Genomic DNA, 26112 nt, shown 5'->3' with positions numbered 1-26112 from the left:
AGCTCTGGGCCCTCAGGCTTAGGAAAGACACGGACCTGTTGGAGTGGATCCAGAAGAGGGCCAGGCCAGTGTTCGGGGGATGGAACACCTCTCCTGTGAAGAAAGGCTGAGAGAGTTGGGGTTGTTCAGCCTGGAGAACAGAAGGCTTTGGGGAGACCTTCTTGCAGCCTATCAGTACTTAAAGGGGGCTTATAAAAAAAGATGGCGGCAGACTTTTTAGCAGGGCCTGTTGGGACAGGACAAGGGGGAATGGCTTTAACCTAAAGGGGGGTAGATTTAGACTAGATGTTAGGAAGAAATTTTTTACGCTGAGGGTGGTGAAGCCCTGGCCCAGGTTGCCCAGAGAGGTGGTGGATGCCCCATCCCTGGAAACATTCAAGGTCAGGCTGGACGGGGCTGTGAGCAACCTGATCTAGTTGAAGATGTCCCTGCTTGTTGCAGGGGGGTTGGACTAGATGACCTTTAGAGGTCCCTTCCAACCCAAACTATTCGATGATACTATGATTATTCTAAGTATTCAGAATGTTTTTCAAATTTAAACTTGTTTCTTTTATAAAAATCTTTGTAGTTACCGAAAGAAATGTTTTTTAGTGTACAAATGTTGTAGCTTATGGTTTGTGCTTTCAGCAATGTCTGTGTAAGACAGATTACTCTTTCCTATACTTCATTTTGAGTCTGTAGTTTCTTTCTCAGGCTCCTGTAGTTTTGGAGCACTGCAGAAATTGTCATCTGGGTGGTTGCTGTTCTCATTTGAGAGACTATTGAATTGACTTTTTAGTCCCTCACTTTTTAATGAGCAGTAGGTTATTCGATGGAGTTTCATGATAATGAGGATTTTATTCTGAGGAAACATCATAATTAATTACATTAGGAAAGTTGTAATTTCTCCTATGAATATGTGCTGATTTCTCCCTGAGCTATAGTTTTCTGATACATGTGTTCAGACTTTGCAAGCATTGGATAGAGGCAAGCTGTCATTTTAGTCGTTTTTCACTATGGATCCTTGGATCATTTTCCAGTAATGAAATCATTATAGCATGTTGCTCGGTTTCATAAAAATCTTTGAGTTTGAAACTGAAGAGGCTTGTCTGTTTGCACAGGGCAATCTTTTCATGTGTATTTATGAGCTATTTTCTTCATTGTTTTAGATGTAAGCACTTCAGGAGGGATTGATACAAGGTGATACTTAAGAGGTATAGCAACATTTGAATTTCAAATGGAGTTCATAAGAGAAATGGTGAAAGCATGATAGGGCAAAGAGTGAAGTTATAAGTTTATAGGGCTATAATGTAAAGTAAACCAGTTTCATTACCGTATACTTTAAAGGGTGAAACACAGTCGTAAAGCAAGAGAGAATAATACTTTCTGCATGTGTACCACATAAATGAAGTTTATTTTCAAATGTAACAGTGGCTGTCCATAGTAACTGACATGTCAAAGACTTGATTAGTGCCTATTGAAAATACGGGTTTGTAGCTCATGTTTCCATGAGCGAGAACATTGCTGTGTGCAGAACAGCATGAAGAAGTCAAATTCTTGTTGCTTGGTATGCATATGTGTAGCCCCATGCAGTCTGAAGACTATTTTGTAGATTCTAACTTGCCCAGTTTCTAAGAGTCAGAACTGATATATCAAGAATGATGTAGAAACGCGATGGGCTGTTTACCAGAGAAGAAACATTTGAAAATTAAGGTGGTTGTTTTTTTTTTTTTAATAGGTATCCCATTTTATTAATTTCTGAAATTACTGTTTGTAAAGAAAAACACCCCTTTCAACCTGTGTCGTATTCATATTTTAAGGGTGACTGTTGGCACAAAACAAGTTACTAAGTAGAATTCTTACTAATAAATATTTTTGTTCATTTTTGGAAATGCTTGTAAGTTACTATCTTGGGTAAAAAAAAATTTTTAAAGTGTAGATAGATTTTTTTTTAAATTTATTTTATTCCTCAGTATTAGTAAAAACATAAAGCTTGAGGGATGGAAGATGACCTATATCTGAACTGATACACCTCCTATAGAAATGTCTATAGAAATAAGGTGTAAATGAAATGCAAAGATGATTGAAGAAAAAAGTGTTTGTTTCAAGAAATTCCATGTCTGAGAGGTTGTAACTGCTGGTTTTGGACAGTTCTGTAAACATATGCCTCAAGGACTTAAAAAAAGATATTTTTTAGATTTCATTTGATAACATTTTAGTTGAAAATCAGTATGATGTGTATGTTTAAACGGAGCTGGAGATCAGAGGTTTAATGGGTGATTGTACTCTTCACAGTTTTGGACTTCAGTCTTTTAACAATCCAATTAAAATTGTGTAATTTGTATAGAATGATGTTGTTTAAAAGCACATAATGCATTCTGTGCTTTTACTCCTATTGAAGAAGGTAGCCAGGCAAACCTTTTTGTATTATGACAAACAATAGCTTTTTAGGCAACATGTAACACATTATGTCATGAAAATTGCTGAGAATTTAAAACACATGCATTTAAAAAAACCAAACACGTTCACATTTGTTTAAAACAAGTGGCATTTCTTCTTTTAAGGAAGGTAACCTGTAAACTGGAGATTCTCTGTGAGGTATTTGGGTGGCAGTTATCTACAGATTGCGTTTGCAATAAATACTGATGAGTTTCTAATATAAGGAGAAAAGTCCCTTGGAGTAGGTTTAAATCCAGTAGTGGTATCAGCATATGATGACCCCTCTTGAGGCATCATATTCATGAGTCTAAGAAACATTGTAGAATAGTTGGGACATCAACAAAAGAACCAGGTGCTTTATTACTGAAAATCTACTTATGAGATGACTTCTCTGAAGGAGAAAAAAAGACCAAAGGAAGGGAATACCTTCAATACCGCGGTATCTAAGGCATCAGACAGTAATTTGTCTTTAAGAGACAGTGCAGATTTCTCTTGAGTGTGACACAGATGTTTACTTTCCAGCTAAAATGAAAAATCTTTTTTCAAGGATATACAGTTTTCACTTGCTATGGGAAATACTTCGTATCCCGTACTCGTACAGGCAAATGGAAAAGGTTCACTCTATGGCCAGATTATGATGATAGTAGTACTTAGGTGGTCTCCTTCAGAATGCCTTTATTCAGTGTGATCTAGATATAGAGAATTGTTTTGGTAATTAATCAAATTATTTTTTATGGGATTGCACTTGAACCCTAAGATTAATGCAATTTTCTATTGAACAATTAATTTCCTGTATCTCTTAGTATGTTACTAAGAAAATGGATGATTTGACGTGCCGGAGGAGAAAACTTCAGGCCTTAGTGGTAGACTTACTTTACAGTATTAATTGTAAGCTTAACTCTGTCTTGAAAACACCAACATCTTGTCCATATATCTTCTGTTTTTCCATCTCAATAGAGAAATCTGGTTTTGGATCAGTATTTAAAACTTTTTGTAAACTTAACTTTGATATTTTTGCATTGGATTTATTCTGTGAAAATCACCAGAAGTAGAATATACACAAAGGACAGAAAAGAAGCAGTAGTAGTTGTTCTGTGTTTTGTGTGGTCAAAATTTATATTGTGAGGTGATCTTTGAAGTTGTTACAGAATTTTTGAAGAATGTGTTTTCTTTGTCAAAGAAAAAGATTTTGTGATGTTACTATCTTTGCTCTAGTGTTTTGCCCTACGTTGTTTGGCGAGTGGGCACAAGTGAATCATCAGATCCTTGTGTTCAAACACTGTTTTCTTCAGCTGCTGTCTAGCTGCTTGGTTCTGCAGGTAGCAAGTACATTGTTAAGAACGCTGGTTTATGGTAAGGACTTCATTTTTATGACTAGACTCATTGTTAGGCGTCTGGGCGAGATGCTTATGTTTGATTTTTAAATTGCTTCTACAGCAAACAACTTTTGGACATAGATGACTTTTTTTGACTGAATCATGTTGAAAATTAGCTTCATAGCTTGAGACTGTGTGCTTTCAGCACCTGTGAAATACAGCTAAAGTTCAGAACTGCAAGTAAGTCATTGATGAAGGTCATGGTGAAATCTGTGACTTTTTGTTTCTGTTCTAGTAAAAACACTTCCCTTTTCACCCTTTACAGCAACTTTGATGCGTGCAGTCTGACAGCCCTTCATAAGGTGACTTTGTCTCTAATCTGACATATATCCTATAGTTTAATATTTATTGTATCAGAACAAGTTTTTATTTATAGTGCTTACACAATTAAATGTAATGGTAAACTTTCTCTTGGAATCTAAAATAAAATCCTGGTTGAGACTACAAGTGGAAGTCAGATGTATAGTCTTTTTCCTGTTCTGTGCACAAAGTCAGTAATTGGCAGCAGCTGCATTGTGAGCTGTTGATTATATTAGTAAACAAGTCTGGAAGCATTTTAGAATTGTACAGAAATTTGTAAAGCATTTGCCTAACTTATGGCAGGTCTTAAGACTTTAGCAAAAGAGAATTTCAAAGGAATTTAGTCAGGGAACCTCCATGTTCTTTTAGGGCCAGTTACCTTAAATTCTTCTGTAGAAAATTTTCAGTCAGAACAATGCATGATTATGAACTATGTGATTTTAAAAAGAAAAGAGAAAAATCTTTACCCTTTTATGTGTGCTCTTTTTTTGTGTGCGTGTGTCAGGGGGGGAACACAAAGTTATAGAACTGGATGCATAAGAGAGCAAGCATACTGGATCTGGTTGGTATAGAGTTCATTTTCTTTGTGGCAGCCCATACAGTGCTGTGTTTTATATTTGTGACCAAAACAGTGTTGATAACACACCAATGAAAATTTTAGTTATTGCTGAACAGTGCTTGCACAGTGTCAAGGCCTTCTCTGTTTCTCACTCTGCCCCATGCCAGGGGGTAGGCTAGAATTGGGCTAGAGTTTGGGAGGGGACACAGCTGGGACAGCTGAAACAAATTGACCGAAGACGTATCTCCAAGTGGATATCTAAAGTACAGGTTGTGTAATATTATAATTCTGAAGGAGCCATTCAGTTAGTCCAAATAAATGTCACTGTCCAAATAAATGAACACTCTGTCGTATTCTGAAGTGCATGGTTGACTCCGAGACAACGGAATTACTCTAATTTTTGTCCCAACCCTGTGGAAGTTTAAATAGAACATGAAAGCTAAATCAAACACGAACTGCTATTACCTTGCACAGATATTTTTAGAGAGAGTGGTTTGGTTTGGATTTTCTATTAACTAATTTGTGTGTACCAATGTGTGCCATCAATCCCTTCAAAGAATCTGAAGGCATTTGAGTTCTGTGAGAGAATTTCTTACTGCTGACCTGCATACCATGTATGAGCTCTGATTGTTTCATGCCTTGGTCACCTAGCAAATCATTTTCAACGGTGAAGACAAGCACACGTTTTTGATGACCATTAAGTAGAATAATACAATTCATGTTTTCCAAGGGAGCATTTATATATGGCACAGGTTGTTAATTTAGCTTGTGAAAAGTCTCATGTTTAACCAAATGAACTGCAGCCAAATGGTGAGTTTTCCAGGTTTCACTAAAAAACTTATGTCAACCTTGTGAAGTGAAATATGATCTAAGAAAATGCATCTTACAGTGGGTTGCTAGACTGTCTTCTGAAGCTAGAAATTTAGTTAAAATAAAAGCTGAAAACTTGTGTATAGGCAATGTGTGCAAATGCTATTTTTCTTGTTAGCTATGTCAGTATTGAATGCCTAATTGTTTCTTAGATTATCAAGAAGAAAAGTAGTCTCAGTTTCATAAAGAAACCATTTTAATTCATTTGCTAACATTTCTCTGAAAATTCAAAGGCTTAGCAGAAAATAACCTTTGCATGCTTAAGCATATGTTACATTTTTTCCAGGAAAGGTATGTTATATGCTACTTGTGAATTCAGAATAGAGCTCATCTTTAATAATGGAGTCATGGCTAAATGTTAAAACCATTATGTAATGTTCTGAACTGTTACTAATAATGGTATAGCATGTACTGAAATGTGGAAGGAAGTAAAACTAGATTATAAGAGACTTCATCTTTGAATTAAAAAAAAAAAAGGCAAACTAACGAACAAGTGACTTCCCTGTGCCCAAGGAAAGTGTGCGAACTGCTACTATGTAGTTCACCATTTTTGACCATTGATTTTTTTTTAATTATAGTGGTAATCAATACTATAAGAACAGCTATGATTAGTGAAAACATCTTGAATTGTAACAGAGGCCAAATCATAGAATATTTCTTACAGCGCTGCAGCTAACAATTCCAGCTGAGATGCCAGTTTTTATCTCTACATTTGGTATGGTAGCTACATGGACAGAGTTCTAACCAGAAAGCTATTTAAGTGTTGCAGTTCTTGCAGTGAGACATAGTATCTTTCCTGGGTGAAAAGAAAATATTCTCTATAAACTATATGCTGTGAGTTTGGTTCTTTTAGAGACTATTGTCAGAAGGTAGCCACTGTTACAGCAGGTAGCTTTGCATACCTTCAAATGACTGTTAAGAAGGATCAGCAAAAAAAAATCTCAACCACGGTTACTTCATTTAATGTGGCTTCCCCTTTAATGCTGCTTTTTTGCCTTGGCTGTGTAGGATATTTTGGTAATGTCTGCATTAGCGAGGAATGAGTCACAACACGAGTGTACCACTAGATTCATGTGGTTCGTTGTGGGGCTCCTCATGAGTCTGTTGTATGTGGCTTGGGGAGTTGACACTGAGTAAGATACGGTCTGATACTGGGGTTCAGACATCTCCATTATGCATATGGCTCAGCTTTCTGAAGGCAAACAGTTTAGAAACATGCTGGGGGACCTTATGTTGGTGTGACCCAAACATTGATCAAGAACCTAATGTCTTCACTTCTAGCACTTGTCAAGGAGCTTCTAGTTTATCTCTATCTGGAATTAATCTAGTTTGTGTGCAGCAAAACCACTCAGAAGCAGTACATGGTAAATGGAAGTGATCAAGGGATTTGCTTCAGAATTGTTATGAACCAAATTGCTGCTACAGGCATAACCATATAACTTTAAGGTCTTGATTTATGCTTAAGATAAAGGTATCCATAATCGCTGTATTTAATTTTTGCAGTTATGGGGAGGAAGTTATACAAATAACGTACTTTCTCAATTTTCTAACTGATGTAAATAAGAAATGAAAAATTCAGGGGCAGGGTGTATAATTGGATAAATGTGTTGTACTCTAGATTGCTTCACCTTTCCTCTACTGCTGTGTTAACTGGTAGCTGATAAATTTATGTATTTTATGGCAGATGGCTCGCCGTAGGTCCTCTGCTGTCCTCCTCTGTCCATTTTTTCAACAGTCGAGAACAGTTGTATGAAACAAAATGCTAAATTTTGACCGGTACCCCAATGCACAAGGGTAACAAATGTTCCACACTTCAAAGCAAACCTTGAAATTATTGAATAAATGCAATACTCTGGAATAAGAGATGGCAAACTGCTTTTGGACAGAAGTGCACAATCATAAAGTATATTGCTATATTCAAAGTTCAAGAAGAATATACAAAAAAGGTTTGAAAACAAAACAGAAAAGCTGCATAGACCTCTGTAAATAAAACAACATTAATCAAGAGTATACTCTGAAGACGTATCAAAAACTTACCCAGAGTGTGGTTTATCTAAAGCTAATTATTTCCTGAAAGTTACATTTGACATTACAGTAATGCTAATGAATATGGAAAGCACTCAAGTTCAAAGAACAAATAGGATGCCTTTCACAGAAACACAAAATTGTGCTGAAAAAAGCAAGCATCTCTAGCAGGCTGATGGTTTTCACTGTAAGGCTACCAAACAGTTCCATGTCTGTGTACTCAATATTGCTGTTTCCTTCATTTTTCACTGTGTAAGCTGTATTTGTTAAGTAGAGAACGTCTAAACTCTGGTAAAGACAATACTTGAATGGATTTTTTTTTTTCCCCAGTAGTTTTCATTAGTGTTTCCAGTAGAAGAGTAGGATCTGAAAATGTGTTGCATTTGAGGTCCTGAAGGCAGTGGATAAGAGATAGCTCTTCTATATGTTTTCTGGCCCAAGAAATTGTGCTATTTCAAGCACCTTGGTGGCATTTTTCTTTCCTATGGTTGACTCATTTTCTGACATCCTTTGTCCCCTCTTCCTCACACTGTCAACATCTGTCTGCTTGTTTTCCTTTTTCTGGCTTCTTGTGAGATGCAATCCCTCTCTGTATTTCTTTCCTATTATGCTCTGTCCCTTGTTCTCAGTTTCAAGCAGGGTGCAGTAACTATTATATCGTATGGTGAAACAGTAGTGAAGAATCTGTGATCCAGTTAAATGCATCTGTAATGCATTGGTACAGTCTTGGGAAGAGAAATACTTGAGATGGTAAGAGTGGCTTGTGTAGCCTTTTAGTCCAATACAATTATCCTGTTTTACAAAGAATGTTTCAAATGATGTCTTGCTTTCTAGCTGTACAATAAAAGACCCCAAAACTGAAAAGGTTGTGAAGATACTCTGGTGCCAAGGGCTGCCACTGTTCAACAATCCAGTGGCAAGGCTAGATTTTCCTTTTTCTACTGTGAGGTCAGCTGTGCCGATACATTCATTAGGAGGACTAAGATATGCTGCTTCTGCTACATAGGGGCCAAAAGATTCTGGTTGTTGCTCTTTGAATGAAAAGTGTCTGATTACAACTTTGCATAAGCCTGAAGAATTTGCTTTGCTGTGTGACAAAAAGCGGTTATGTTTTACTGTGGAAGAAAGTGCAATTTTATCTCAGAGGTTTTTCAGGTGATTTAAAAAAAAAAAAAAAGAAAAATAAGTAGAGACAAGAAGAGTATTTGGTTAATTATTAAAGTTGATATAGGGAGAGGTGCACTGCAGGTTTTTATTTTTAATTTCACTGTTATTTCCAGTGCTTTTAAAATACAAAGAGCCAACGCACTGTATGGTTTTCATATTATTAGATTGCATAAACCTTAAAGCTTACAGTATGCATATTGGGAAGAGGAGGAGATGGAAGAGAAAGTGGCTTTGTGAAAGCACTCCAACAAATGTGTCTTCTGTACAGCAACTGTCAGGTGTAGTCTTTTTATAAATATGGGACTGTACCGAGAGATTTAAATTAAAAAAAACCCAAAACCCCACAAACAAATTATTCTGTGAATACATTGTTCATTTATAGAATATAGTAACTTTTGAAATGCTGTGACAGGTGAGATCATATAAGCTTGCATGTGTCATCGTCGAAGGACATAATTAGGACTAAGTGGTAATAGTAAATAAATGGCTAGATATGAGGAAGGTCTCTATTGCAAGGGATGCTGGCCTGATCCAGGTTAATCAAAACAGGAGAAAGAAAGGAGACAATGTTGGATGTCTCAGAGGAAAAACAGAGTCAGAAGCAGTTTCTCGTGGGGTGGTATTGGAGCTCAGCCACCTAAAATATTGTTAAGAAATCACCATGGCTTCTGTGATTGTGGTGGTCTTTCCATACTACATGCGACGTTAAAGAGGTGCCTTGTTTGGTGTAAGCTATTTTTTTTTTCTATTAGAAATTTTTTTAGACTTTTTCTTTCTTTGATTGTTGCATTCTAGTTTCCAAAGTTGTCTGGTGATCAGAGAGTAAGGTCAGTGAATATAAGGTTATACCCCTCTGCTCAGTGTTTTAAACTAAATAATCAAATGTTCTTTTGCAGGCAACATGCCAGAGGTACTTATCATCTGATGCAAGTTGGTGAATATTTGTCATTGGGCTGCAAAGATCACTCAAAACTTGGTGCTGGCAGGTGGTGGGTCTCTAGTGTAGCCTCAGCCAGATTGACCAGTACTTTGGCAATGGGGCCAAAGAACAGACCATTTTCAGTTTGTGCCCTCATAGAGCTGCAAAGTGAAATGAAGATAACTTTCTCCTTTAATAATTATGTACTTTGTGACTGCAGGCTAAGAATATTACTGAGCTCCAGACTAACCTGAGGGCCATTGACAGATGTGGAGAACTACGATACGCTTTGCCTCAATTATCTGTTACCACAGTGTTGCTATTAAGTTATAGGCTACTCAGTTACTGGGAAAACACAAGTGCCTTGAGTGAGGGATGGGAAGTGACTATTTGGAACAAAAAACAGTTGTGGGAGGGCTAAAATTGGACTGTGCCACTTGAAATGAGTATTCCACTGAAATTGCTGGAACTAAGGAGCAGTGTGAGCAAGAAGAATGAGTGCCGTTCTTTGAAAAGGGTGGTTATATTATACAACTTGAACTGTCAACATGGAAATAATTGGTTTCTTCTTTCTTTTGCAAGAGATATAGATTTAATACAAAACCTGTTGGTTTTCTTTTTACAGGCATCAACTTATCACCATATTCAAGAAATAATGGTACAGTTATTACGCACAGTGAACAGAACTGTTATTACAATGGGTCGAGATGATCCCTTAATTGTGAGTAATATTTTTACGTATTTTTAATGCTTTGAAATTCATTTTATAGTTATCCTGAAAAAAATGCAAATATAGTATTTGTGGAGTCCTTGTTTGCAGACTTTTTTAGATTTAAAATAAAAGGTCTAAAGCTTTACTCTTTTTTCATTCAACTGTGGCACTGTAGTGTCTTTTGAAGTATAGTCAAATACTGCGAGATTTGTGCGTTCTTTAAAAAACCAAACACTAAGTCTAAAGTTCATTGCTGTTTGCAAAAAGAAGAATGTTTTATAAACCCCCATAAAGGGCGCACTTTAACACATTGAAAATGGTGTTTCTGCTAACCTGAAGTGGAAGTTTCTGAGTAAAACTAAAAAAAAAAAAAAAAAGCTATTCTGAATAGCTTATATAAATAATTGGTGGATGCTCTGTTTCTCCCAATTTTTCCACATGCTCTACTTTTTGGTGATTTGGAGTTGCTATGGAACAGCTGCCATTCCTGGCTCTTTTTCTGGAGGGGCAAGATGATGCCCTGTGCGCACAGGGAAAATATGTGGGGCTGCGCTGGCACAGAGCACTCACCTGAGATTTTTGTGGAGATTCCATGGTTTGAGAATTATATTCAGGGACAGATTCTGCAATTTATTCAGACTTAAGTACATATCTCATGAGTACTCCTCTTGATTTAGACTATTTGTGAGAATGCAAGCCAGTTGTGTTCAGTGAAAGTTATGGAACTTGCCCTTCAGACTGTGTGCTGAAGAGAAGATATATATTAATTGTTAGTCTTTAGAGATTTACATTATTCTGCAAAATCTAGAGCAGCATTTACTTGATTGTTTTGGCCACCAGAGGTACATTCCCTGTCTTCTAAAATGTACTTCATTTCGTTGTTCATTTCTGTTGGAAAACCAAGATAACAGTTTTAGATCATTGCCAGTCAGAGCATATGTGTCTCCTAATGATTAGTCAATGGTTGCTTCAGACTCCCTGGTGGTAGATCTGCAAGTTTCGGAAATCACATCATTAACTGTTTATCAGAACTCCAGTCTGTTATTCTTCTGTGTGTAACCCTCTGGTGTGTATGCATGGTCATAACAAGAAGAGGTTTTGGATGAAGACCTAGTGAACCTTTCAGTTCTCTACAGTGTTTGAAAATGTTTTCTGTACTTGCAAAGAACGCATCATTATGAGTGTCATGGATGATGTAATCAATCTATTAAGGAGTATTTCTGGGTACTGTAAACAGTAAATGAAGAAGCAAAATGAAACTCTAGTAATCCTGCAGAAAGGATCCTTATCATTAGGAAACATTAGGAAATCATTAGGAAACAGGCTGGTTACAGTCAATGGAAATGGCTGGAAAATCTGTTTGTTTTTCTTGTTTTTTCTCTCTCATCTACTGTAATTTGTTTGGCTGTTTTTACCTAGAAAGATCAAATCCAGTGTGAATTTTGAAATGCAGATGTCTGAATGCTAATAATACTCATAAGCACCTATGCATGTGTGTATATTGGACATTTTAGAGGTTTTTCAAAGCAGAATTCCAATAAATTACAAAGAGTTTTCTAGATCTGAGGCAAGATCTCTCAACAGAGTAGTCTTTTACATGTGAAGAAATTATTTGTAATGAACAAAATAGTCTTTTGCATTCAGAAAGAAGTGGCAAAATCAGCTTGTTTCATGCTCTGTGTAGCCTCTTTAGTTCACTCAGTTAATTTGCAGGTTTGCTTTAAAAGTTCTTGAGAGGGCCAAACTTGTTGAAAGCCTGAATGCTTAATCTTTTAAAAATGAAGCAGATAGTCGGGAATTATGGCCTTCTGCAGAATGCTTAGGTAAGCTAAAGTTGCTAAAAGTGTGGTGAACTCTGCAAGTGCAGGTGGGACATATGGAATAGCTGCAGTCAGACTGTGTAGCTGATGTTATATGGATATGAGTGACATTTCAAATGGGGCTACATCTGTTATTTACTTCCAGGAGAACAGAAGGTTACTCTTTAGATTCTTAGATCTGTTGCTTTGTTTCTGAATATTGCAAGTATTTTTATCTTCTGCTGTGTAATTTTCTAGAATTTGAAAATGGTGTGAAAAACAATGCTAATACTATGCTATACTAATAAAAACAATGGTTATAATTTACAAGACCTGTAATTCCTTGCACGTTTAAATGTCTTGCACCTGATAGAGTACTGGATTTTATTTACCTGAGTTTTTTTGCTTTCTGGCAGGGATAAGCAGGTTAATTTTCATATTCAGGTGTCCTTTTCACAATCTTCTAGCTTGTTGGCAGAGAAGGAGTTAAAAGGATTTTGAGTTACAGTTGCCTTTATCTTTTCTCGCTACAATGCCAGTTGAATCTAAGAGAAGGTGCTGCCTTGTGCTCAGCTGGTAACAGCATGCTGTGAGCTTTGGTCATGTAGTTACTGGAAAGAGTCAGGCTGAGAAGGTGCTGGCGATGGAAAAGTAATTTGCCTCCCTGCAACTACTGCAGAGAAGACTTACTGAAGCGCCACTCTTGCCTTCATTGTGATGTTTTGGCAGTTGAAGGTTTTAACAGCTGCTTGGTTATTTTCACTATTGAAAAAACAAAAAGTCTTGACTGTAGTTGTAGAAGTGCTTCTAAACTTGTGATAAAGAGGGACAAGTTTATTGTCTGAAATTGGCTATTCAAGCTTTATCTTGAAGACTTTATGAAATTTAGACTTTTAGTTAAAGGGCGTCATGATGCAGTTAAGTTGTACTACAGTAATTATAGAAGTAAAACGTATAGAAGCATGTAGAATACAGAAGTACTTGTTTCAGGTATTGGCTTGGTTAGGTAAACACAAATATAATGAATCTACCATATACATTTTAAAGCTTTCCTTTGGTACTCCCAAACTTGATTTTGTTCACAGTATCAGTTTAGCATGATGAAAAGAGTGTAGTTATGCTACACAGAAAAGTTTTTAGACAATATTTGTATAAGATATTCTACAAATAAAGACTTTGCTGAAAAGAAAACAGTGTGCTCTGTTAACCAAAGCTACTCTAGATAGCATACTTTTGCAAAAAAACAATATTCCCTGGGGAAATAATGACCAGAGAAACCATTTTGCAGAGCTGCCATGGTTGGAGAATATTATATATTCAAATATACACATGGTCTAGCTAAAAGTTACAGCTTTTTTTTATTCAGTATTCAAATTCAAATTGAAATCCTTTCTCTACCTAGAAAAGCTGCAGGATGATTCTATGAAAGACCTATTTATTCATTTCCCATTAATTTTCCTTTTCCAAAGAACAATTGTTCACTTCCTTTGTAATCTAAATGTGGTTTGTTATTAACTGACTCCTGAAACCTAAGAAAAATACCTCATTTTATTGTAAAAGATAACATCACATTTAAAGAACCTAGAAATTTACAAAACATATATTAGATAATACATTTCATTAGGAAGATGTTTTGTATCTAAGCTAGCATAATTACTAAGTATTGTGGCTTTTTTGAAAGAGCTATAGTGCACAAAACTATAAAAAGCCCTACATGAACTGCTGTTACATGACAGAGAGAAATCAGTATTTTATTCATACATTCTGAATTTTTAAAGAAAGTTAGGTTGATGCCATAAAACAGCAATTTCAAATACAGTAATTTTGGAATATGCCATATTCTGCACAATGTATTATAAATAACATACTGTAGTTGTCATTTAAGAGAAGCCTACAATATTTTGTATGCAGGTGCTGTCAAGTAGCTGTGGTTTGGGTTTTTTTTGTTGTTGGTTTGTGGGGGTTTTTTGTGGTTTTTAAAAATTTTACTTAAGAGCATGTTTGTATGTATTCCTAACATTTACTTCCTACTCTAGGAGCCGGTTTTAGGTATTACACCATAATTTTCTCAATCAGAGAAATTTTTATAGCCTGTACTCTATTATAATCTTCTAACAATCTACCAATTTCTGTTGCTTTTCCAATCTTGACATCATACTTCCATCTATAATTGCATAGTGTGTATCTGGTAGGGTTTTTATTTCCTATATAAATTAATATTTAATTACTGAAATATTTTAAAAATACTAATCAATAAAACAAAAAGCAATGCTTACATATTACATTTTCACATAGTTTAGAGTCTCCAATCATGTGTTACAAAGCTATTAATCTTTAGGTATTTTGTGTTGCTAGGATATACAAATTTCTATGTTAAATATAAACAAAACATATAGCAACTAAGCAGTCTTATCCTCTTGCTGTGGCTGATGCATACCATGACTGACACGTTCCCACTGTTACCTTTTAATATAACAAATAGCCTTTTGCTCCAAGGTTGTCTTTAAAATTTTATGTAGAAAGCCTATTGTGTGTGGCGTACTGTGAAGAAGACTGGGTATAATAACTTCTTGCATTTAGTAGGTGGTGTTTTATTGTGAAACTATGATGCTTATTCTTTTGTAGGAATAACTTATTTCTGACATACTTTTACTTTATTTTCAGTTAAATTATTGCATGGTTTTTGTTCATGGTCGTCAGGGCCTCTGCAAGAAGGAGGGAGTTCTGTCTGTGTTTCAGATAAGCCTTTTGTTTGGATCTTAAGTATGTATTTTAGAACTTGGCTAGCTGTTGCTACTACTGTTGACTCAAAAAAAAAAACAAAACTCCTTTGTTGTACTGAAGTCCTGAAGTAGAGAACTGTAGGAGCAATCTTTCTGAAGGACAGTGCTTTAGCAGCACTGTAACTTGATATTTTCTTTCAAGGAAAACAGATGTCTTGAAGGGGATGAATTTGAAAACACTGAACAGAGGGTAGGCTGAAAGACAAGTGAATGTTCTTAAATTGCAGCATTGGGAGCTGAGAGTCGGCTGGCCTAGATACCTTAAGTGTTTCCCTGTCACTGTGTGTGCATATGTTAAAAAGAGAATTTCATATCTATGTATGGATAATCCATACTTTACTGATTGAGAGAGAATTGAAAAACAACCGACTGAGGAATACGGAAAACAAAGACTAATTTTGACTGGGAGATTAAGCATTAAAAATGGTCTACAGTACTGAATTCCATCAAGATCAGACATTAAAATATAAAACCTGTAACCATTTAAATCAATATATTTCAGTTTTTCAGAAGTATCGATGTTTGTTCAGGTCATAAGAAAGACTTAGAGCCTCACTTTGGTTGGACTTTCTTAAACTAAATTAGAGTATTTCTGTTCTTGCATAGTTGTACTGACCCCAGGAATTGATTGGTGCTATGTGGTGAACCCAAATACTGTGGTTTGTTTAAATTGAATAATCTGGATCCTTTGAAAATATATTGAAGGCATCATATTCATTATGGATGCAAACCCAAAATCAGACAGCTTAAAATGTGCTTTTTTTGTGCTTATTAACAAAAAGAAAGGCAGAAAGATTGCTTTCAGATAATAACAAATTATTGACAATCGGTTCACTACAGGAAGAAAACTTACTGGTTTTGCTACTGTTACACCTGCTGATATTGCTTATTATTATACCTTTACCACAGAGGATATTAATCTTAAAGTGTTATTTTAATATACAAGAAACATTCACACACTAACAAATCCTTCATTATATCAATTATAGAGACTAATGCAAAATGGGAATGCTGATGGCATACTAGCATAAGCAGTACATTAAGTGTAATATAATGACATGTTCTGATGTAATAATTTAATTGTTACCTTTGTTATACCCACAAATTATTATTGAAGAGCTTTTCTGTCTCACTAAAGGCATCTTTTTTGCTAGTAAAAAATTGCATAAGGCTTTTCTTCTGAAAAGCCTCTAAAATAATGATAATTTTGTGCCTGTCATTTCTGTACTCACTGAACTTAACATGAAAATGTTTTTTAAAACTGTCAGTCCTTTAGAATTTTGATAAATCAAGCCATGTCACATAGCATACTCTCTTCTAAATGAAGACTAATTTTATCGAAAAACTTAGTTCTTCCAGACAAAATTCTTCTGTGCAAAATTGTTTTTAATGTGTTTTCAAATGTGTAGTTAACCCTAAGAATTCAAGGAACACAGAAGTCTACAAAAAGTGTACAGACATTTTTAACTAACATTGCACAATTAATACAATATGATTTAGAAAAATAGGATCCAGGGGTTAATCTATTGAATACCCTGGCACCATTTGAACTAATTAACCAGAATCACTTCTAAGAAAAGATCTGCAGTACATTCCACTAAACATAAAATACTTTATTTGGGCTTTACAGTGTGCCCTTTAAACTTGCTTCGGAAAACCTTTTCCCGTCTGCCCCCCATATGAAAGGTGACCATGTTTTCATGAGCAAAATAGTAGTATCGTCATCCCTAAATTAGGTTACATTGGCATACCCCGGGCTAGCTGGTAACTCAACTATTTTTGAAGGAAAGAAATAGCTGCATTGATATCTGATAAAATCTTTTCCGCGTATGTGATTTTTTTGATATAATACAGATAAGTTCATTAAATATTTTTTTTCATGATCAATTTTGTATCATGTATCGAGTTACTTAAATCTTAAGGCCAAAAAAACACATCTTGGGATATTTTGGTATAGCAATACAGGTCTTAAATGGACAAATTGGGCAAGTGGTTTAGCAAGACAGTAGCCAAAGTGGTTATTCCCCTCTATTCAGCAATTGCATGATGACATCTGAGGCATTGTGTCCAGTTTTAGGTTTCCAGGTAGATGAAAGACATCAGCTTACTGGAGGGAGACCACCAAGATGACTGTGGGCTGCAGCACATAACATGTGAAGAGAGGCAGTGAAAATTGGATTTGTTCAGTCTTTAAGAAGTGAAGGCTTAGGAGAGAGGTCTTATTACCTGTCCAATTCTTCTTGAAGGTGTATTTGGATAGAGCAAGAGGTAATGGACACAAGTTAGAACACAGGAAATTCAGATCAAATGTTAGGAAAAAATTTGGAACAGCTTGCCCCAAGGGGTTATGAGTTCTTGTCTTTGCAGATACTCAACACTCAAATTCACCTAATTGGACCTTGCTTGAGTAGGGGGTTAAGACTAGAATTACCGAGATACTCTCTTGTTTTATGATTCTATGATTCTTTTCAGAGAAGTCTATTAAATGGCTGAAACTTCTAAATGGTTGCTTTTGAAATTGAACCAATAAAAGGACAGAGTAAAACTTAACCTGAAATTCTTTTTTTGTTGTTAAATATTAGATGACAAAAAGAAAAATATTTCATTGGGGATGTGAAATAATTGTAATTGTCTCCTTTGAGGAGAGATTTGTTTGAACTATGTAGATTCCCCTGAATTTGTTCTTGATTATGTGGTTTCTTTAAAGATCAATGAAGTTCTTTCCTTTTAGTCCATGTTGCTTATAAAGAGAAAATGAAGACTCTGTGACATCCTTAGCTTTGTCTGCCATTGTTTTTTAAAGGAGATGTTTAAACCTTTGGAAAATTTTTGGAAAGTTGAAAAAAAAAGTCTTTAAAAAGCATATGAAAGTGTCCTTTGGAAAAATGAGAAAGCTTCCTTTTGAAAGAAAGTTTCTTTTTGAAAATAATATCTTAATGCGCCTTTATTCAGTGAGATGATTTGAGTAAATTCAATTCTTATGATTTAAATAAATTCAATTCTTTTGATTTTTCGGATACTCTAATTAAACATTCTTTAGCTTTGTGATTTTGTAATAGCACATTTTCAGGTGTGTGCTCTCAAACCTCTTTCTGTTCTAGTGTCTTTTGAAATGCAAAAGGATCCATAAGGAAGTCAAATCCACCAGAAGCATTTTCTTTTCACCTTTTTTGTTTTTCTTCTTAACTCCTTTTTCTCGGGAGCTGGATGATCAGATGGTAGCTTCTGAGGTGAAGCTGAAGCTGGATTTTGCTCTGCATGATCCAGCGTTTTCAAAATCTGATGAAATCTTCCTTCTTGTTGTCTGAAGTCATATTCTACACTATGGAAAAATGAAGAGATTTAAGCTAGTAAGTGAGAAATTCCCTCTTTAAAAAACATGTGGAAAGGCTGCTTACCTTGTTAGAATAATTTGTCATTTTTCAATATTAGAGCCTGGTTAAAACACAAGGCTCTATAGGTTGCTGCTTTGAAAATAAGTTCATCTCTTAATCTTTTCTGACGGAAACCTTTTTCTTTATATTAGTTAAGAACTCCAGCATTGTGCTGAAAACAATGGGACACAAATTAAGGGAGGAAAAAATGAAAATGTACTAGGATGACCTTTCAATGCATTTTATTCAATGGTCAGTTTTGATACTGCAATCTAACTGAGCCATATGCTTGGCATGAATTCAAAACTCTCACATGCTTAATCTTGTTAAATGTGAATGTTTCCTGCTAGGACACCTGCTAGGACTAAAAATATATGATATTAAGTAAATATGTAAGTCTTTGAGGTAAGTGGTATTAGTTAACAGGAAAGTAGAATGTAACTCATTTTCTCCATTGAAACCCATAATGGTTATTGATGTCAAATGAGAGCCAAGATGTTAATTAGACAAGAGCAGATGTGTGCACAGAAATAAGTGTAAGGTTCAAAAGAATCAATGTGGACAGTGATTAAGCAGTCTGATGCAACCAGTACAGTTAAAAACAAACAAAGAAGAAAAAAATTTAAAAGATGCAGGGCTGTGTATGGTTTTTCTTTATTTCAACCATCTTTTCTGGACAGGAGAGTGGGAGTTCTATCAGCTATGTCTGCTGTGGAGGTTTTGGCAGGCAGAGGGGAGAGCAGAAAGGAGCTGGTTGTATGTTTAATGCAAGCTGTTTGGGAGGAAAAAGGCATCATCAGAGGGATGTTGGGATGTCGCATTAAGGCCCTGAACCTGATTTGGGCACTGAGTAGAAGAAATCTGTAAAATTGCATATCTTTATCTGTAAAATATGTAAAAAATGCATATCTATATGTAAAAAAAAATCTCTAAAAAATGCATATCTTTAAACACTATTAATTGTGAGTATTTGTATTTATATAGAAATCCATAAATATTGTTGAATAATATGTTAAAATTAACTAGAAGCTTGTTTCCCTTATAATTAAAATGTTTTGGGTTTTTTATTGAAATAAAATAATGCAACTGGCAAAAAGAAAGCAATAGGATTATTCTAATTTAGAAGAACTGGAGAGGGATCTCTGGACAGGGAGCAATACATAATAAATATAAAAGAAGTAGAAGAAAGTGACAAATTTGATCAGTGTCTCTTCAATTTTATCGGCTTATTGTGAAAACTGCAACTTAATACTTTTCAGTAGTCACAGATCACCAGCGCTGGAGAACGAAATGTTTGGTTTATAGTATACGTAAGGATAGCATCTGCTCATGTTCCTTTTTTCTTCCCTTCTTCAAAGTTTCTAATTTAATGTTGGAGAGTTCATCTCTAGAGGCAAGAAGTCAATTCAGGCTTCATTTAATACTGTCCCTTATATGCTGAGATAACTGTTTTCAGTTGCTACTTGCTTTTGTTTATTACAATACAAACATTTGTCTTACAGGATCTAGATTGAAGGTCCCAAGTCATCTCACATGACCTTGCTGGGTAGTTAATAAAGCTAAACTTACAGCCAGTATATACCTGGTCACTGTTAGGCTGAAAAGCTCTTGATTCCACTGATTGGTAAAGTAATACACACTTGGATTGATACGAGTTTAGTATGTTGTTTGACCGGGGACTGCTTAAAATGTGCATGATAAAGATGGTTCAGTGACAGTAACCCAACGTTCTGCTTGTACAGTGTTTGAATCACTGATAAGTTAGGTTCTTTAAGAGCAGGAAAACGGGGAGCAAGATGAAACACTTGATTCTATAATTAATGGCAACAGTGATGCTACGTTAGTGGAAAAAATACTTGCATGGATCTTTTACACTACATAAAATGCAGGAAATGCATGGATTTGTCTAGAGCAAAAACTGATAACAATAACTTCTTTCAGAATGTTGTCTAATGAATATGTTATGAACTTCAAATATTAGTTACTCAGAATGCTTTTTTCATAACCATTTCTTGTGGAACATCTCTGTAAAGTGAAAACTATTATGTTTCCTTGCTGTCTCCTGTTTTGTCTCTTAACACTAGAAACTCTTTAGAGGATCTGTGTTCTCTTGTATGTATTCTACTAACCATTGCACTGTAAGCCTTCAGGCACCATTATCATCATAAATTAACTAGTAAATCAAAAAGGCACATCAATGTTTTGTTACTTTCTCCGTTCTTTCCTTCAGATAGTTGTGCTTGTTGCTTAGGGTACTTCCTGTATTGAAACTGTGTAAACTAAAAATGCAGGGTAAGCATCATAGTTTATTCTTCTGAAGAGAGAAGGCATCCTGTGGTAAAGGGTAGTTTGTACGTATATCCTGGAGAATGACCTCTGTTCTATATAGTCCAATAAAAATGCACAGCGATTGTTCAGAGACAATGACCAAGTAAAGGAAATCTGTTTTGTCCGGGATTTTCCTTTTTATACAGATTCAGTCTGTGCTCTTGGATAAGTCATGTAACTTCCTGGAGTATCCAGTGGACTGTGGAGAAGACTAACAGCTTTGTCTCAGAGGAGTTGTGGTGTTTAATTTGTGACGTGTCAATTACTTTGAGATTTCATTACCAGAGGTTTAAGACATCAGTACTCGGCTGAGTTATATGTTGAACAATAGGTTCCAATGCTGTGTCCAACCTGACTTTTAAAGACTTATTAAGCTCTTTAATAAATTTGGCTGTAGAAAATGCGGCATGAAAAACACTTCCATGTGGATATAGTCTATTCATTATATCTATAAAAAAATTTAAAGTCATAGTGCTTACAAACTGGCGAAGCTAATGGTCTGCCATATTCTTTGAAATAAGGGAAAAGTTTTCAACCTAAAAGAGAAATTCTCTTACCCTTTATTTTTGTACATGTAAACATGTTTAAATATCTAAAACCTCTGGAGTACTAATACATACGAATATCTTTGAAGGGGTAAAAAATTTCTAGGAGATGTCTCAAATCAACTTCTCCTTCATTTTGCAAGCATAATGCCTAACTTCAATACCTGATCTTCACAATATGTGACTGGCAAGTTCATTTTCCACTGAGCTTTTTAAAAAAAGTAAACTTTAAACCAGTACAGCACATCAGAAACGTGGTACGTATAGCAAGGAAAACAAGCATGCGATTTAAGTAATTGGCTTATCAGCTGCAAAGTCCTTTAAGTAAAGTGTCCCTCACAAAAAAGGAATGCAAAAAGACAGGATTAAAATAGCAGTATTATAATTTCTCCACCACCTTTGGTGTGAATACATATTGTCTACCTCTCCAAATGAGGCATAAGATATCATATGTAAATTTTGACCATGCATTCTTCTTCTTCTTCATTCTCTTAAGTCTGCAGTGTATGGCAGTACTGGAAAGGATCTAAAATGGTGAAGTGTGAACTCCAGCTCTGATTATGCTGCATTTGTGCAATATCTTACTTAATATTCTGTGAAGAGCGCAATGAATCTTATAGAATCAAATAGCTGAAGATGTGCGTTTTCTGCCTCATAACTGAAGTTGCAGAGATTAGATAATGTGTTTGTAAGTTGGTGGTAACCCTATAAAATCCCTTGCTGAGTGAACAAGCTACGTGTGTAGTATAACCAAGACTTTGTACCTGCTAGCTTTTTGGTTAATGGCTGGCAAGCTGAAGACTCTTACAGTGTGTTTGTATAGACATAGCATTTGAAACATGTACAGCTTCCAGAACACAGTACTACCAAGTTTTTTGGTCGTAAGAGTTTAACATAAACTGCAGTTTAAATTTGGAGTTACTTACACTCAAATTGCATTTACTGAAGTGAGAAATGTGGGAGTTTTGTTTTTGTTTTGCACATAAGCATGAACTGTAGCTATAGCTTACTGGCATTTGGAGAATTCAGTGTTTATCTTTTCCAAGATCTAAATTTATTACAGAAATCCTAGCTTTAAAAATGTAACACACAAAGGCAATTTCATCATCAGAAATGGCATCAAAGGTTTTCAGAGCATGCTAGTAATAATAATGCTGTGAAACATTAGTGGGAAATTTCTATTTGAATTCTCGGAAGTACAGTACTTCTTTCAGATAACACCAATATTAATTGCTTTCTACTTGGGAAAACAAACAAACCACCCCACAATACCACTTGGTCTTTTGTTTAAAACCTGGATTAATAATAATTGAGACTTTTTATAGCTTTGAGCAAAACATTGTATTGTACACCTGTGAGAGAGATACAGACAATAGAAAATGGTGTGAAGGAGTGAAGTACCTGTAAATGATACATGCGGTGTTCTGACAGGTGCTGCAGTTGTTGAGGTCTTGACCAGTGTGATAGAAGTTACGCCTGTAATAGACAGTAGTTCATGTAATGTGTATTTATAGAAACATTAACAGATCTCCAAATCTTTCATGAATAAAAGTAATTCTGTTCACCACTTCTATTATCCTTACTAAAAGTTCTAGTGTCAAATTCTAAATTAGAAGGTTGCTTTAAAAAACCCAAACCCTATGTTGATTTATGTTTTTGTCTTGCATCTTTCCCACCTCATGCTGTTAAGATTCTGGTTGTTGGTTCTTGCATGAATACTTCGTTATGAAAACACTTAGACATGTGACTGCTTCTTATAAACACATTTTAAAGTGTGTATTTGAATATCCAGGCTTTTGGTGAATCAATCTGATCTCTACCCTTATGCTTTTCATTCTTTTCCCTGTTCATGTTTCCTCACTTGAGTATAAACAAGTCAGATTTTTACTGCTGATAGTATACAAATTTGTATACTAATTCGTTGAGAAAACAACGAAAGTGACTTTCATACTTAACACCAACTAGAGGTGAATTATTTTTATGATGGAGATCTGCATTAGAAATAGTTTGAGGTTGGTGGCTCATTATGTCTGAAGGATGCATAACACACATTTTTATTTTATTTGAATTAGGAGAGCTCAGTTGGTACCAAAGTGTAATTTTCTGATTGCTTTTGGAATTAAAGCAGAGGTTCTTCACATGCATTGTTGTGCTACCTCCACAAGTACTTGGAATGTTCAGTTTTACTGCTAGATGATTCTAGCAAGATGGATTGAAGCTTGTAATTGAATTTCAGTGTGAAACTTGCAGATGTTTGGCAAAATTTTTTGGTTTTGACCACGTGGTAACTGAACAGAAATGGACTATAAATATTGCTGAATAATCTGACTGTGCTTCACTGCAAGTTACTCTTTGTAATGATCAGCTTTGCAAACAGAATTGAAACTTGTCCACTCTGTCATACATAACTACATGCAGGGGAGAAGGTGTGGGTATTTTTTCCTGTAATTTCCTAAAGAACCATAGTCAGTTGGTAGTTGTATAAAATACACTGTAGACAAGTGACTGCTTAAGCTCGACACATACTTGGATTCCTATAGGATATTACAAAGTTGGTGCTAGAAAATTGTATGGGCTTTTTGGATAGAGAAAAATGACTAAAAACAACCCTCTGAGAGAGGATAGTTGGAGCTGAATTATATAGGAAAAATGTTACATGGAATAAAAATTTATGCAGGCACAGTGGAAACTAACAGAAGTATTTTCATGCTAACAGCCAGATGGACATTACTGGTTAGTGTTTCCAGATAAAAAAGGTGATCTGTACAGAGTAAAATTACATGTTAACTTGCTTTATATTATTTTAATTTTTTAAATGAGTGTAAATTCATATTTGGGGTATGAGTTGGAGAATTATTAATCAGAAATGCAAGAAGGTAATTTCAATTCCCAGATCAAATTCTTTGAGAAAGAAGGAATTCTTCAAAATAGACTTATTTTTCTTCAGAAGTTGTAAGAAACTTGGGGCGTATAAAATTGTGGCTTCAGTTAGTTATATCCTGGCAGTTTTTACACAGCCACACAAACCTTTTCTGTCCACATGGGAACAAGTGCAAAGACCTGGTGCTGAGTCACGTGAGTAAGTCAGTGTTGTGTTCTGTGCTATTTCTGTGCAATTGAACCTACACAAAAGTCTGAATGCAGCCTTCTTTTTGTGATGTTTGCAGAGTTTATGGAAATGTGGAAGATTATCAGATTTATTCCTTAATTGTAGTCATTAAATACTATTGATAAATATGATCTAATTTTAAAATTAAGGATGCAGTTTTACGCACAAACCAGTTGTGCATAAATGATTATTCTAGATGCCTAAGCTAGCTGTGCTAAGTGTAAAAGTAAATGGGTGATAACATAGGCTTGATGTTGTTTTATCTTTAAAAAATAAAGTAAAATGGAACCTTTATTCTCGTGATACTTTGAAAGATTTATTTGTGGGTTTTTTGAAGACAAAAATTATTTGATGGATATACTACATTATCATAAAACAGAATTTTAAAATGTATCCTAGATGCGTTTACTGTAAGTAGGAGCTGCTGTTAATGGTTTGGAAAGCATTATTAGGATATTCTAAAACCTGTTTTGAGCATAGGTGTCCAATCTTTAGACATTGCATTTATAGTATTATATATTATATTATATATATAGTAGTATTATAATGCATAAATGAGTTGCATAAATAAGTTATATAAATAATGCTTGCAGCCTTGGCTAATAGTCACTATGTGAGCATACTAAAAATAAATACAGGTCATGTGTTCTTATGATAGTGCAGAAAGCAGTCATTCTAAAATCTGAGATTCTGAAGTGAGTTCTTGCTAACAATCTTCACGTGCTCTGTGTTTATAATTTTAATCCCTTTTAAGCACCTACCTCCACCTCCTGTGAAATCTTCGTGACATACTGAAGCTCTCGAAGTTTACCTGGCATTGTGCCTTTCCTATTGTTAAGGCATTCCCTTTAAGCAGCTATGTTTGTGGTGTCGTGAAATGTAACCAGCAACGCGGTCCCCAAATGTCTGCAGATGCTATGCTTTAGCCACTAATACTTTTGCTTGCTTATGAAGGCAGTAATAATTTATTGAACAGAAGCATGATTTTGCTGATATAAGGTGTTTCAGCAATAGGACTGCTTTGGCACTAAATGCATATCTGGCCTTGCTAGTAAGAGATAGTTGGCTTGCCATAGGTTTCTATTATACTACATTAGTACATTAGACTGTTGGGTTTTGTTGTTCTACTGAATAGATTTTAGCTAGATAGAGACTGCCAACTCTCAGGTGTCAGTGGCTTTGTATCTGACACCATAAATCTAAATAAAAAAGGGAGTTAATAAACTATGTTTCACACTGGGTTGAGTAAAGGCAGCGTCAGCTAAAGCCAAACTATAAAGAGACTTGCTTCTCTGCAGAGGCCCAAATACCAGTAAAAAGGCATACAATACCGTTTTTGCAAATTCATCTTTAAAGATCACAGGGAAGATTTTTTTCAGTAGCTAAGGTTAAAAGAATGCTAACATCTACTTTACACTTCTGATGAATTACTAATATAAAAATGCACCATACCCTTCACTGAGGGCTCTGGATTTTTCCAGGTCTTGGATTACATTCAAAAGGACTTTAATCTTCTCCTGGTTCAACTGCAAGGATTCCTCTACAGACTGCAGCCTGCCTTGTAGGGCACAGAGTTCGCCATGTGCCAAATGAATTTGATTTATTTCACTAATCTCTTTGTTGGTTTGTGGTTTTATTTCATTCCTTGGCAGGTAAGACTGTATGTGAAATCCTTCTAAACAGCTGTTACACTGGGAAACATCTGACTGGGTAGAATTTTTCTTGATTTCAGTGTTAAATGACAAAATAGATTTTGACACATTACTGCTGCTCGGTGACGTCATTGTGTGATCATCATTTGTTAGTGTCACACAGCCGGAATCTCCTG

At 35.4% G+C, this 26112-nt stretch overlaps 1 protein-coding gene across 1 annotated transcript in view; it reads left to right on the top strand.

The window, feature by feature from the left end:
- The window catches only part of DOCK2 (dedicator of cytokinesis 2), a gene marked incomplete at its 5' end in the record, with an annotated part of 184604 nt that overhangs the window by 46464 nt on the left and 112028 nt on the right, over positions 1 to 26112 (top strand). Inside the window, one exon of the mRNA XM_009326156.1 lies at positions 10260 to 10355. Coding sequence (XP_009324431.1) covers positions 10260 to 10355 — 96 coding nt within the window. The remainder of the gene's footprint in view (positions 1 to 10259; positions 10356 to 26112) is intronic.

The sequence above is a fragment of the Pygoscelis adeliae genome, unplaced genomic scaffold (assembly GCF_000699105.1).
Source record: "Pygoscelis adeliae isolate BGI_AS28 unplaced genomic scaffold, ASM69910v1 Scaffold406, whole genome shotgun sequence".
NCBI classification, from domain to species: Eukaryota; Metazoa; Chordata; class Aves; order Sphenisciformes; family Spheniscidae; genus Pygoscelis; species Pygoscelis adeliae.
Note: the sequence above shows the minus strand (reverse complement) of the source record. Positions and strands in the feature narration are given on the sequence as shown.